We start from the raw sequence: 14,192 nt of genomic DNA on the forward strand, positions 1-14,192 counted from the left end.
GAATGGATTAAGTTTAAGAATATGACTTTTGGGGTATATATGGCTTCAAACCACCACAGAGGTCTTTCCAATTCTGCTAATTCTTGTTGATCTGCTCATATTTAAGAGTATGGCACTAAAGAGATGACTGGAAGGCCTGAGCTCATGAGTGGAGCAGGCTACTTGAACTTTGCTGTAAGACAAACTGGTGACTTAGCTGGAGAATCTTTCATATGCGTCACTTTAAGTGTTTCCTCTTGGGAAAATAAAATTTCACAAAACAAACTCTTGTGATCTCTTGCTGGTAGGATGAATACCTAGCTGCCCGCATTCTAGGAGCCAAGTGGGAAAGAAGGCCTGAGTCTCAGCAGTTAAAATACATTTATTTACCCCCCTGTTTTCAATGCAGTATCCTAGCCCAAATGTTGAATTCGATGTCCTCTGGTCTAGAGAATCTGTTTTACCTTGTTCAGAGAATAAATCTTCACACTGTAGTTAGGGAAGCCTTTGGGAGAGGGGAGAAAGGATATGGCATTTTGGCTGCTTCATAACAAAAAGACTTTCAACAAATTATTTTTCATTTGCCTTCCCTTCACTTTCACTTTATGAGGTTCTAGATGCATCAGTCTCTAGGCCTTCTGAAGTGTCAATAAGCTTGATGCCAGCTGAGGGTCCATTGTTTTTCTGGTCTACTAAGTTATTTTCCATTCTTCTATCTGCTTTTCCTCTTCTAGGTCTGGAAATGGCATAGATCACTTATGATCACACCCCGACTGCGGAAGCACAGACACACGGTTCTAACCTTTCAGCAAGGGAGACTGGGACATTTAGCCTTCCAAAGTACACAGAAGAGAAACCAGTATGGTGAACACCAGATATTGTTTCTGCCATAATGTTTTTAATAAAAAGTCCCTTCCTCTTGTTTTAGAGGGGTTCAGAGGAGAAAAACAGTAGATTCATGTGTCCACTGGATCATATTTCTCTAGTCTATTTGTATTTTTTTTTAGTGCACCAAGGGAGGTTTAGCTATCATTGATCATTCAAAACCTGTCAAAAGTGGGGGTTTCCTTCATATCTGTCCTGGTCATAGATGCTCAGGATGCAGAGCAAGTCCCTGGACTCAGACAACCTGAATTCATGTCCAGCTCCATAAGTTGCCAGCTGTGTAACATTGGCCAAGACACTAAGCTACTCTGAGCCTCTGTTTTCTCAGCTGTAAAATGGATGATCATGATAGTACCTGCCTTGTGATATTGTCAGGATTAAATTAGTTAATATTTGCAAACATAACAAGTACTCTACTAGTTGTTATTGTAATTATATTAGTTTTATTATTGTTATTGCTGTTGTTTTTATTGTTAATGGAAACCTCCTATTTCAGTATTGTGCTGCTGCCTGTCTGCATGATTACTAATTCAACTATGCAATGATTGATTTAATGAATGAAACTGATTCACCACTCACAAGCAAGTCAAGGAAGAAAAAGTATGATTCCGTAGCCCTGATGGGAAGTCAACAGTGATGACTTATTCACAAGCTGAGTCTTGCAGAAGATTTGCCTTTGCAATTAGCTTAATGTTCAGGTCAAAAAGCTATCATTTGCTGTTCCTGTGCCAATTCTGAGGCATGAGCAAGCTATCGAGTGAAAGGATGGTTAGCTTCTGTGTCACCAGGGGCCTGAAATGACCGCATCTGTCATAAGGCCTGGCAGCGCGGTGCAAGAAAAGAGTCATGGACCAGGGATCTGCAGACCAGGATTTCAGTCCTCTCCATCCAAAAACCAGCAGAGGCCTCTCAGTTTTCATGTCAAAAAGATGGAGTTTGACAGAGAGCTGTGAAGCTATGAAAGTCAGCAGTACCCCATACATGAACTGTTTAAAAAGTTGAAAAAATGATCAGACTTCAAGCAGAGATATAAATGAAACTGATCTGGATAGGACTGAGTTATATCAGAATACGGGGTAAAGGCTGATATCGTCCATATTTTAAATCTTTAACTTCTTAGTGAGACCAAAGGGAAAGATGTTTATTTGGTGCAAAATTTATATTTTGGGTAGCACATTTCCTAATTTAACTTGTATGGTCATTCTAGTTGAGTACCATAAGTACATGGAGTATTGAATAGGGCATGAGGTTTTGTTGGTTTGTCCAGGTTAGTGTGATGTCCTGGTATATCCCAGAGTAATTTGGGCAGTGAATGAAGAAGTATTTGCAAAATCCCCTTGGGGGACTGAGGAGAAAGGAGGAAATATTTAACTTCCCCATTTGGAGAATTTCTGATACTCTCACAAGCAGTGGGGACAACCAAATCAATAGACTGAGCCCTTCATCTTGGGATTTTCCCCTATGAAACTTGTTCCTGCAAAAGGTAAGCTAAGCCTACTTAAAATTATGCCTAAGAGTCACCCCCAGAGAATGTCTTTTGTTGCTCAGATGTGGCTTCTCTCTCTCTAAATCAACTTGGCAGGTAAACTCATTGCCCTCCCCCCTATATGGGAGATGACTTCCAGGGATGTAAATCTCCCTGGCAACTTTACCTCTGGTAAAGTCTTTTCCAGAAAAGGAAGTAAATGATAAAGGCTGTTTTCCCTCAGTGCCTCAGATAAACTTCCTACCGATGAAAACTGAATATAGTGAAGTAATTTCTCTTCTTCGAGGACAGTGGTTCATCACATATTATAACTTCGGTGCATGTATATGAATGAAAGAGTATAAACTAACATGATTTGATTTTATAATTAGTCTAAGGGTTACAATAAAAGATGAAAAAATAGGGGATAGTTTTATTTACAGAAAAGGTCCAGGGGCCACTTAGGATAACTTTGAGCAGATGTCAGGCCCTGAACAGATGCTCTCTGATTTTATTGAGTCTGGAGGAAGGAGGGATGCAGCTAGGATGAGGAGGCTAAGAGGGTGGATGGATAAGCACTGTATCAGTTTATTAAGATAAGTTTGAGGTCCTCTCTCATGGAAGTCTTTTCTGGTTGTTTTGATTTAGGCAGGGCCTGGCCAAGAGAAAGAGGTGGAGAGAGGAACTTGGTGACTTCCTTAGATTTTCAAGTGACTCTTCCCATAGACCCTCTCAAGGTGTCTGCAGTCCAGAAATATTAATGGCCCCAGATCTCCTCTGAGTAGGGTGGCCTGGCTTATCAAATGAAAATACAGGACTCCCGGTGAAGTTTGAATTTCAGATGAACAACAAATATATTTTAGTATAAGTATGTCCCACGCAATATTTAGCACATACTCATGCTAAAAAATTTGCTGTTCATCTAAAAATTTAGGACAACTAGGAGTCTTGCACTTTTTCTGGCATTTTCTTGCACCTCTGAGCCATTTTCTTGGGCTCCCTGTGTGTGGGGGTAGTGGAAGTGGCATGGGGGAGAGGGCTGAAAGGAAGAGCAGAGCACATGCTCTCTATAAGCAACCGTTGTCTCACTATGAAGGACAAATGCGGCATTTATTGTTCTCAAAAGCCACCTTAGTTCAGAATTTGAAGGACTATGGCCTCTTACATCTCTGAATAACATTCTCTTTGCTTCTTTTCCTTCTCTCTGCCTTTTTGAGCAGGCACCTAATAAGCTTTTATCGTATAAACATTATCCTCTAATATAAACAGATCCTGAAGAAAATCAAACCCAATGCATTCAGAAACAAGGAGAAACAGAACATTTTTCCCACAGTCACCTGATTCCTTATTTGTCTTTTTTTTTTTAGGTGGGGAGGGAGTTCTGGATTTATTATAAGTAGTTAGTTTGGTGGTTCTCTCCTCCTGCTTTCTAACTTCTGATTTTCTCAGGCTATGAAGAGAGAATAAAAACAGTACAAGACAAAGATCCTCTCTGCATTAGATTATTCAAAACCAAATATAATTGTAAAAATAAGTGATAAACCAAATTATGTGCCCCAGTCATGATAAAAAAAAACACATAGGAAGAATAATTAGATAAAACAAAGACTTTGAAACTGATATAAGTGTGTTTTTGGCCCCCAAAGAAGTCAGCAAAAGTATTATGCTTGCACTCTTCACAGAACAACTGGGTCAGCATCAGAGAGAATTGGAAAGCTTTCACAAAATAGAGTTGACACGCCATAATCTTTTAATGGCATAAATTCCCATTAGCATCAACTGCTGAATAAATAATATTCATTATGGTGATTAGAAATGTGAATTTCTTAAAGCAATCATAATTTCCTTTAATCATCTATGGCAGCGGTTTTTTAAACAGCAGGTTATGACCCATTAGTGGGTCATGAAATCAATTTAGTGGGGTATAATTAGCATTAAAGAGAAGGAAAAGAACAGATCAGAATAGAAAATAACCAATTTCATTGCCCATAGTCAATATAAATATTATTTCATGATACTTTAACTTCAATTGTGATATGTGTATAAGTACTTGATATACTCAAAGAAAATGTAGTTTCTTACCATGGTTCATGCTCAAAAAAATGGAAAGACAATTATTCTATAAGACAACAAATAAATTCTAAGACTAATCAAGAGATGAAGTATAATTTTCAGTCTCACAGGTTGGTGATGGAAGAAGAAAATATGTTTTTCTCCCACAATTCACTTCTCCATTTGCTAAGAGTTTTGGCTCAAAGTTATAAATGTGGTGCTTTGCTTTTTGTATCAAGGGGTCAGGGATATCTTGGTGATGTGGCATTGGACCGTCTGAGTTCACATCTTGCTTCCACCACCTATTGGCTCATCTTGGGCATGTTGCTGAATTCCACTGTGCCTCGATTTTCCCATCTAGAAAATGGGGACTGCAACAATCTGGTCTTACGGAGCTGTAAAGATGAAATTAACTCATACACAAAATGTACCTAACACAGTGCTTGGCATATAGCAAATTCTCACTAACTGTTACTTATCATCATTATTACTTTTTCTCATTTTTATTTAAGAATAGTAAATATTATAGACATTTACCAGGCACAAAGTTTTAATTTTTGTCTTTGATAAAAGGAGAATTGGATCCAGAGGATAGTTGGTGGGTCAGCTCAAGCATGGTCCTTCAGTTCTTCTCTTGAGTGTATGTCTGTTTTAGTTCATTGAAATTAAAGGCTTTAGAGAAGAGATTCTTAACTAGGATACATGGCTGCACTTCATTGGATTGTGAACTTCCTGAATGTGGTCCGAAATTTTAGTGAATATGCACATGTACATTTGAGGGGTGCATAGAGAAGTTGACAGCTTCTACTGTCAAAGGGGTCACATTTGTATATAATGTACCTGAACCAAAGTCCAAACTCTATTAATTGGCACTGTAATCTTTATAAAGTTACTTACCCTCTTAAAGTCCCACTTACCTGATTTGTAAATGAGGATTGAAAATAGACCCTACATCATATAGTTGCTATGATATTGATGTTTACAGTGTTTGTTAAAAGTTTAGCCCAATGGCTATACATAATGGGCACTCATGTAAATACCAGCAGCAGGAAAAGGGCAGGTGGACTTGAAATTGGTATATGATGGTTGCTATCCTGAGTTGTAATTTGAGATTGCTGAATCCATCATCAAATCTATCACCAAATCTTTGTGCAATCCATTCATTCCTTTATTTATTCAACAAAATTGATTGAACACTGCTATGTTAGGCACTGTGTGAGGCACCAAGAAAGCAGTAACGAACAAGAGCTTATTGTCAAGGCACTACAAAAGGCAATGCCCAATCAGGTGATAAATGCTATGATAGGCAAACTGTGAGGCTAAGGGAGAATGGAGGGGACATTTCTAACCCATCACATTCAGTAAGTTTGTGGTTTTATTTTGCACTTTCAGTTTTCATTTCAGCACTGAACATAGCTAACTTTCTTTTGACTATTTTAATATTGACTATTAATAGTCAAATGTAATATATATATTAAGGCAGATCAAGGTTGGGATTTGATATGTAGACCTTGGAGAAAGCTTCTCTCCTCTTGGATATGGATCCAAGGAGAAGGGGCCCTTTAGAGGAGCTAAAGAGCAAGACAAACACATACCTTATAAATGAAAATCATACAACCCAGGGTATTTCTATTTTTGTCTTAACTTCCAGGAAGCTTAGAGTTAAACTCAGTGCTCATTTTAACAAGCAGAGTAGCCTAACTTTTCAAATTTATTTACTTCTCCCTTTTTCTGAATAGTTTTTTATTTTCCATTTTAATTCTTGTAACATATTTATATACATAGTTATCATACATTAATTAATATACATATACATCTAGTATAAGCCACATCAAATAATTTTTAAAGGTGGATTGGATAATTATTATTTAATAAACTCAAATAACTTGGAGGCTTACATATTACACCAGCCTTTTCCTTTATATGTTTATTATGACTCAATGAACATGATTTGAATAGTGTATTAAGCCTTATAAAATTGAGTCACACTTTATCAGGTGTACTCTAATAGAACTTCATAGCAATAGCAGTGCCATGCAGGAGAGCTCCTGATGTTATCAATGATTGACTGTTTCCTGGTATTATTTGGGACTGGAACTACTATCAGGAGACATAAGGTTGCTGTCTTGACCCATTTTACTTATTTTTTCACTCTCCAACCACAGAAACTCTTTTACCTTTGAGTAAAGCAGTCAAGATGGCTAAATCAATGTCCTGGTGTCCTTCTGATCCCATCCGAAACACTGTAATCTGCAATTTTAGACAAAGTGACCATTAGCAATGCAGTTTTTCCCCAAGAGAAATGAAATAAATGGCGCCACATCTGAACACAGACTACCTTACTATCTATGAGGTGGATGCTTAATTACAGGGCAAGCACACCAAGCAAGAACCCAAGGAGAGTGCTCTGCAATTCATTAAGAGGAAGATGCCCCAGTAGCCTCCAAACAGAAACCACCTTTGGTAACTGTATTGGGTATGGGTACAATGAGAAGAAACCAGAGATGAAGAGAAACACCCTCTGCTATTATTTTAGTTTTTTTTCCCCACAGATTATAGTTTTATTAACAGAAAATGTATAACAGTGGCAAAAGAAGAAAACCAGAATCATGGCATGCCCAGGGTTTTCAATGAGAACTGCTTCTTTCCTACCGAAAAAGTAGTTTCCCTAAGAATGTCAGGCCAGAGAGGAATCACCAGGGGTACACCCTCAAAAACTCCTTTTGCAGTTTTACAAAACCAAAAGCACATTGATATAGGTCATATGATCAGGACCATGTTAATACTGACCATTTCAGTTTTTAAATTGTGACTTTTAATATTAAAAGAACATGCAAGGAAAATACTGGGGGAGAGGAGCCAAAATGGTGGTTTAGTGAGATGTGGGATTTAGTTTGTCCTCCAGAGCAGCTAGTAAATAGCCAGGACAGTACAGAACAATTGCTGGGGCCACGTCAATGACTGGACACACAGCATACCCCAGTCTGGACCAGCTGGATTGGCTGTAAGCCCCCCCAGAATCGTGAGTTCCCCAAGCTATTGTGGCCGATGCCCCTCCCCCACAGGCTGCTTCCCAGAGGGGAAAGGAAAGAGAATTTATCAGCAGCAGGGGCTGAGCGCAAACAAGCTCCAATCTGTGGAATTAATTAACAAATTCTGACTATAATAATAGGCCCTCAGCTCAGCTGACCCTGGATTAAAAGCTGAGGTTGCTGTTTTTTGCCTGGTGCAGAGGGGGCAGGGCTGACAGAAAAACAAACAAACAAACAAAAAAAACCCAGAGGCTTTTTGGATCGGACAGCACAAAATACTTGAAAGGGTCTGGGCCCTGAAGGAAAGGAGGGTCACATAGGGCCTGGAGATGCCCAGAGCAATGTACCAATTTAAGCTCTTGATTGGCAAACCCAAGGAACAGGGTCCTGCTCTGAGAAGGAATTTTTTTCCTTTTTTTTTTGTGGCTGTGTTTCTATGGCTTGACTGCTCTTTGGATACAGCTGCAGGGCTTCTCAGGCTCCAACTGCCCCAGGCGTGGGCAGAAGTAAGCTTGTTTGAGTGTTTGTCTGGAGGCTGTGCCTTCCGCAGGAGAAGGGTGGGGCCTGGCTCAGGTGGAATCCCTCCCTCAAGGAATTCAGACACCAGGGTCTGGAAAACTGAAGCAATTAAAGCCAGCCTACAACCTCTCCTCTGTCTCCACCAAGCCCTCCCAGCAAAGACAGTCTGCTGAAGTTAAAGGTACTGCATCACCTTATGCTGGTGGGACCCACAGGCAGGACAGGAAAAACACAGAGTCCAGAGACTTCATAGGAAAGTATTTCAACCTGCTGGGTCTCACCTTCAGGGAAAACTGACACAGGTGACTCTTTTCCTCCTGAGAGGAGGCCAGTTTGGTTTGGGAAAATCTGACTGGAGTCTATAATACCAAAGTAGACCCTCTTAAGGGGGAAAAACAAATAAAAGGCACCATACAGGCAGGGCAAGAAACAAGAAAACAAGAACTGAACAATTCTGATCTGTTTAAACAAAACCTAAGTTAGAGGTCCAGAATAAGCTGAACTGAATGTCAAAGAACAGATAGACAACAAAGTCATCCAGAAAGAAAATCCTAGGTAAAAAGAGTGAAAATAATCTCCAGAATAAATTAATTAAGGAAATTAAATGCCTATATGCCAGCAAAAAATAATGAATCATACTAGGAAAATTGAAGATATGGCCCAGCCAAAGGAACAAACCAACAATTCAAATGAGATACAGGAGTTGAAACAATTCATTTAGAATGTTCGAACAGACATGGAAAACCTCATCAAAAATCAGATCAATGAATTGAGGGAGGATATAAAGAAGGCAAGGAATGAACAAAAAGAAAAAATCAAAAGTCTGAAAAAACAAATCACAGAACTTATGGGAATGAAAGGTATGGTAGAAGAGATGAAAAAAACAACAACAAGAGGCTGAGGACAGGATTAATGAGTGGAGGATTGGACATCTGAAATCCAACAAGCAAAAGAAAATACAGGGACAAGAATGGAAAAGCATGAGAAGGGACATAGTGAATTGAATGACAACATGAAGCACATGGATATATGTGTTGTGGGTGTCACAGAAGGAGAAGATAAGGGAAAAGGAGGAGAAAAACTAGTGGAGGAAATTATCATTGAAAATTTCCCAACTCTTATGACTTAAAATTACAGCTCCAAGAAGTGTGGCATACCCCAAACAGAATAGATCCAAAAGACATACTCCAAGACACTTACTAATCAGAATGTCAGATGTCAAATAGAAAGAGAGAATCTTCAAAGCAATAAGAGAAAAACAATCCATCACATACAAGGGAAGGCCAATAAGACTATGCATAGATTTCTCAGCAGAAACCATGGAGGCAATAAGACAGTTGTATGATATATTTAAGACACTAAAGGAAAAACTGCTAATCAAGGATTCTATATCCAGCAAAATTGTCCTTCAAAAATGAGGGGGAAATTAAAACGTTTTCATACAAAATCACTGAGAGGATTTGTGACCAAGAGACTGGCTCTGCAAGAAATACTAAAGGGAGCACTAGAGATAGATAGGAAAAGACTGGAGAGAGAGGTGTGGAGAAGAGTGTAGAAATGAAGACTATCAGTAAAGGTAGAAAGAAGAAAAATTAGATATGACATATAAAATCCAAAAGGCAAAATAGTAGAAGAAAGTACTGCCCTTAAAGTAATAACACTAAATGCTAATGGATTAAAATCCCCAATCAAAAGACTTAGACTGGCAGAATGGATTAAAAAACTGGACCCAGCTATATGCTGTCTACAGGAGACAAATCTTAGACCCAAGGATAAACATAGGTTGAAAGAGAAAGGTTGGGAAAAGATATTTCTTGAAAACAACAACCAGAAAAGAGCAAGAGTAGCTATAATAATATCCAAAAATTAGACTTCAAATATAAAGCAATTAAAAGAGACAAAGAAGGACACTATGTATTAATAAAAGGAAAAATTCAACAAGACATAACAATCATAAATATTTATGCACCAAGCCAGAGTGCTCCAAAATACATGAGGAAAACACTGATAAGAGAAATAGACACATTTACCATAATAGTTGGAGACTTCAATTCCCCTCTCTCATCAATGGATAGAAAATCTAGACAGAGGATCAATAAAGAAATAGAAAATTTGAATAATACAATAAATGAGCTAGACTTAACAGACATTTATAGAACATTATACCCCACAACAGCAGGATACATCTTTTTCTCAAGTGCTCATGGATCATTCTCAAGGATAGACCACATGCTAGGTCACAAAGCAAGTCTTAATAAATTTAAAAAGATTAAAATCATACAAACACTTTCTCAGATCATAACAGAATGAAGTTGGAAATGAATAACAGGCAGAGTGCCAGAAAATTCACAAATATATGGAGGCTCAGCAACACACTCTTAAACAACCAGTGGGTCAAGGAAGAAATGAAAAGAGAAATCAGTAAAAATATCTTGAGGCAAATGAAAATGAAAACACAGCATATCAAAATTTATGGAATGCAACAAAGGCAATGCTAAGAGGGAAATTCATTGCCCTAAATGCCTATATGAAAAAAGAAGAAAGAGCAAATATCGAGGCATTAACTGTCCACTTGGAAGAACTAGAGAAAGAACAGCAAACTAACCCCAAAGCAAGGAAAAGGAAAGAAATAATAAAGATTAGAACAGAAATAAATGAAATTAAGACCATGAAAACAATTGAGAAAATCAACAAAACCAGAAGTTGGTTCGATGAAAAAATCAATAAGATTGATGGACCCTTAGTGAGGTTGACAGAAAGAAGAAGAGAGAGGATGCAAATAAATAAAATCAGAAATGGAAGAGGAGACATAACCACTGACCCCACAGAAATAAACGAGGTAGTGAGAGGATACTATGAACAACTTTATGCCAATAAGCTAGACAATGTGGATGAAATGGACAACTTCCTAGAAAGGCACGAACAACCAACATTGACTCCAGAAGAAATAGACAACCTCAACAAACCAATCACAAGTAAAGAAACTGAATTAGTCATAAGAAACTCCCCAAAAAGAAAATTCCAGGACCAGATGGCTTCACATGTGAGTTCTACCAAACATTCAAGAAAGAATTAGTACCAGTCCTGCTCAGACTCTTCAAAAATATTGAAGAAGATGGAGGGCTACCTAACTCATTCTATGAAACTAACATCACCCCCATACTAAAGCCAGACAAAGATATTACAAAAAAACAAAACTACAGACCAATCTCTCTATTGAATACAGATGCAAAATCCTCAACAAAATTCTTGCAAATCGATCGAATCCAGCACTGCATTAAAAGAATTATATACCATGACCAAATAGGATTCATCTCAGGTATGCAAGGATGGTCCAACATAAGAAAATTAATTAATGTAATATACCATATCAACAAATCAAAGTAGAAAAACCACATGATCATCCCAATTGATGCAGAAAAGGCATTTGACAAAATTCAACATCCTTCCTTGTTGAAAATACTTCAAAGGATAGGAATAGAATGGAACTTCCTCAACATGATAAAGGGACATCATCTGCAATGGGCAAAAACTGAAAACTTTCCCCCTAAGATCAGGAACAAGACAAGGATGTCCACTATCACTGTTGCTATTCAACATTGTTTTGGAAGTTCTAGCCAGAGCAATTAGACAAGAAAAAGAAATACAAGGCATCAAAATTGGTAAGGAAGAAGTAAACTCACTGTTTGCAGACGATATGATACTATATGCTGAAAACCCTGAAAAACCCACAGCAAAACTACTAGAGCTAATAAATGAACACAGCAAAGTGGCAGGTTACAAGTTCAACACTCAAAAATCTGTAGTGTTTCTATACACTAGTAGTGAACAATCTGAGGGGGAGATCAAGAAAAAATTCCTTTTATAATTACAACCAAAAGAATAAAATATTTAGGAATAAATTTGACTAAAGATACAAAAGACCTATACAAAGAAACTACAAGAAATTGTCAAAAGAAATCACAGAAGACCTACATAAATGGCAGGGTATACCGTGCTCATGGATTGGAAGACTAAATATAGTTAATGTCAATTCTACCTAAATTGATTTACAGATTCAATGCAATACCAATTAAAATCCCCAAAAATGTACTGTGCAGAAATAGAAAAACCAATAAACAAATTTATCCAGAATGGCAGGGTGCCCCAAATAGCTTAAAATATCCGGAGAAAGAAAAACAAAGTAGGAGGTCTCACACTACCTAACTTTAAGGCATATTATGAAGTTACTGTGGTCAAAATAGCATGGTACTGGCATAAAGATAGATAAACTGACCAATAGAATCGAGGAGATTGTTCAGATATAGACCTTCTCATCTAGGGACAATTGATCTTTGATAAGGGAGTCAAGCAACTCACCTGGGACAGAACAGTTTCTTCAATAAATGGTGCCTAGAGAACTGGATATCCACATGCAAAAGAATGAAAGAGGATCCATATCTCACACCCTATACAAAAATTAACTCAAAATGGATCAAAGACTAAACATTAGACCCAAGACCATAAAAATTTTAGAAGAAAATGTAGGGAAATAGCTTATAATAGGAGGCAGTTTCCTAGATCTTACACTCAAAGTACAAGCATTGAATAAATAAATAAATAAATGGAAACTCCTCAAAATTAAATACTTTTGTGCATCAAAGAACTTCGTCAAGAAAGTAAAAAGATAGCCTACACAATGGGAGACAGTATCAAGAAATATCAGATAAAGGTCTAGTATCCAGAATATATAAAGAAATTATTCAACTCAACAACAAAAAGACAAACAACCCAATTACAAAATGGGCAAAAGACATGAACAAACACTTCTCAGAAGAGGAAATACAAATGGCCAAAAGGTGCATGAAAGGATGCTGAACTTCTCTGGCCATTAGGGAAATGCAAATCAAAACCACAATGCGATATCATCTCACACCCATCAGAAACGACAAGTGCTGGAGAGCATGTGGAGAAAGAGGCACATTTATCCACTGTTGGTGGGAATGTCAAATGGTACAACCACTGTGGAAGGCAGTTTGGCGGTTCCTCAGGAAGCTAAGTATAGAATTGCCATATGATTCAGCGATACCATTGCTAGGTATCTATTCAGAAGTCATGAGGGCAAGGACACAAATGGGCATTTGCACACCAATGTTTATAGCAGCATTATTTACAATTGCCAAGAGATAGAAACAGTCGAAATGTCCATTAGCAGACAAGTGGCTAAACAAGCATGGTATACGCATATGATGGAATATTATGCAGCTGTAAGGCAGAATAAAGTTATGAAGTATGTAACAACATGGATGAACCTTGAGGACATTATGCTGAGTAAGATTAGCCAGAAATAAAAGGACAAATATTGTATAGTCTCACTGATATGAACTAACATTAGTGAATGAAATTGGAGAATTTCAGTTAAGAACAGAGACAATAAGGAGATAGAAACAGAGTAGATATTGGGTAATTGGAGCTGAAGGGATATAGATTGTGCAACAGACTGAATATAAAAATTCAGAAATGGATAGCACAATAATACCTAACTGTAGTACAATAATGTTAGAATACTGAATGAAGCTGAATGTGAGAATGATAGAGGGAGGAGGGCTGGGGACACAAATGAAATCTGAAGGAAAGATAAACAATAAAGCCTGAGATGTATAATCTAAGAATGCCTAGAGGGTACAATGATAGTGACTAAATGTATGAGTTAAAAAATGTTTTTGCATGAGGAAGAACAAAAGAATGTCAATATTGCAAGGTGTCAAAAATAGATGGTAATTAATATTTTAAAACTTTAACTTATATGTAAGACTAAAGCAAAAAATGTTTATTTGGTACAAAATTTATATTTTGACTAGTGCATTTCCTAATATAACTTATGTGGACAGTTTAATTGAATACCATAAGTACCCAGAACCTTGAGTAGGGCATGAGATTTTGTAGGTTTGTCCAGAGTAATGCCCCGATAAATCCCAGAGTGATTTGAACAGTGAATAAAAGAGTATTTGCAAAATCCCCTTGGGGGAATGGTGAGAAAGGGGGAAAATTCAACTTCCCCATGTGGAGAATTCCTGATATTTTCACAAGCAGTGGGGACAACCAAAGTGAGGAAAAACCTCAATCTTGGGGTTTGTTCATATGAAACTTATTCCTGCAAAGGATAGGCTAAGCCTACTTAAAATTAGGCCTAAGAGTCACTCCCAAGATAACCTCTTTTGTTGCTCAGATGTGGCCTCTCTCTCTCAGCCAACACAATAAGCAAACTCACTGCCCACTCC

At 37.7% G+C, this 14,192-nt stretch overlaps 1 protein-coding gene across 3 annotated transcripts in view; it reads right to left on the bottom strand.

The window, feature by feature from the left end:
* The window catches only part of TRPM3 (transient receptor potential cation channel subfamily M member 3), a 288,107-nt gene that overhangs the window by 106,725 nt on the left and 167,190 nt on the right, over positions 1 to 14,192 (bottom strand). For all 3 annotated transcript variants that reach the window (XM_077148418.1, XM_077148417.1, XM_077148416.1), the window contains one exon: positions 6,559 to 6,631. In XM_077148418.1, the coding sequence (XP_077004533.1) occupies positions 6,559 to 6,631 (73 nt within the window). The remainder of the gene's footprint in view (positions 1 to 6,558; positions 6,632 to 14,192) is intronic.

This window comes from Tamandua tetradactyla, chromosome 2 (assembly GCF_023851605.1).
Source record: "Tamandua tetradactyla isolate mTamTet1 chromosome 2, mTamTet1.pri, whole genome shotgun sequence".
Lineage (NCBI taxonomy): Eukaryota > Metazoa > Chordata > Mammalia > Pilosa > Myrmecophagidae > Tamandua > Tamandua tetradactyla.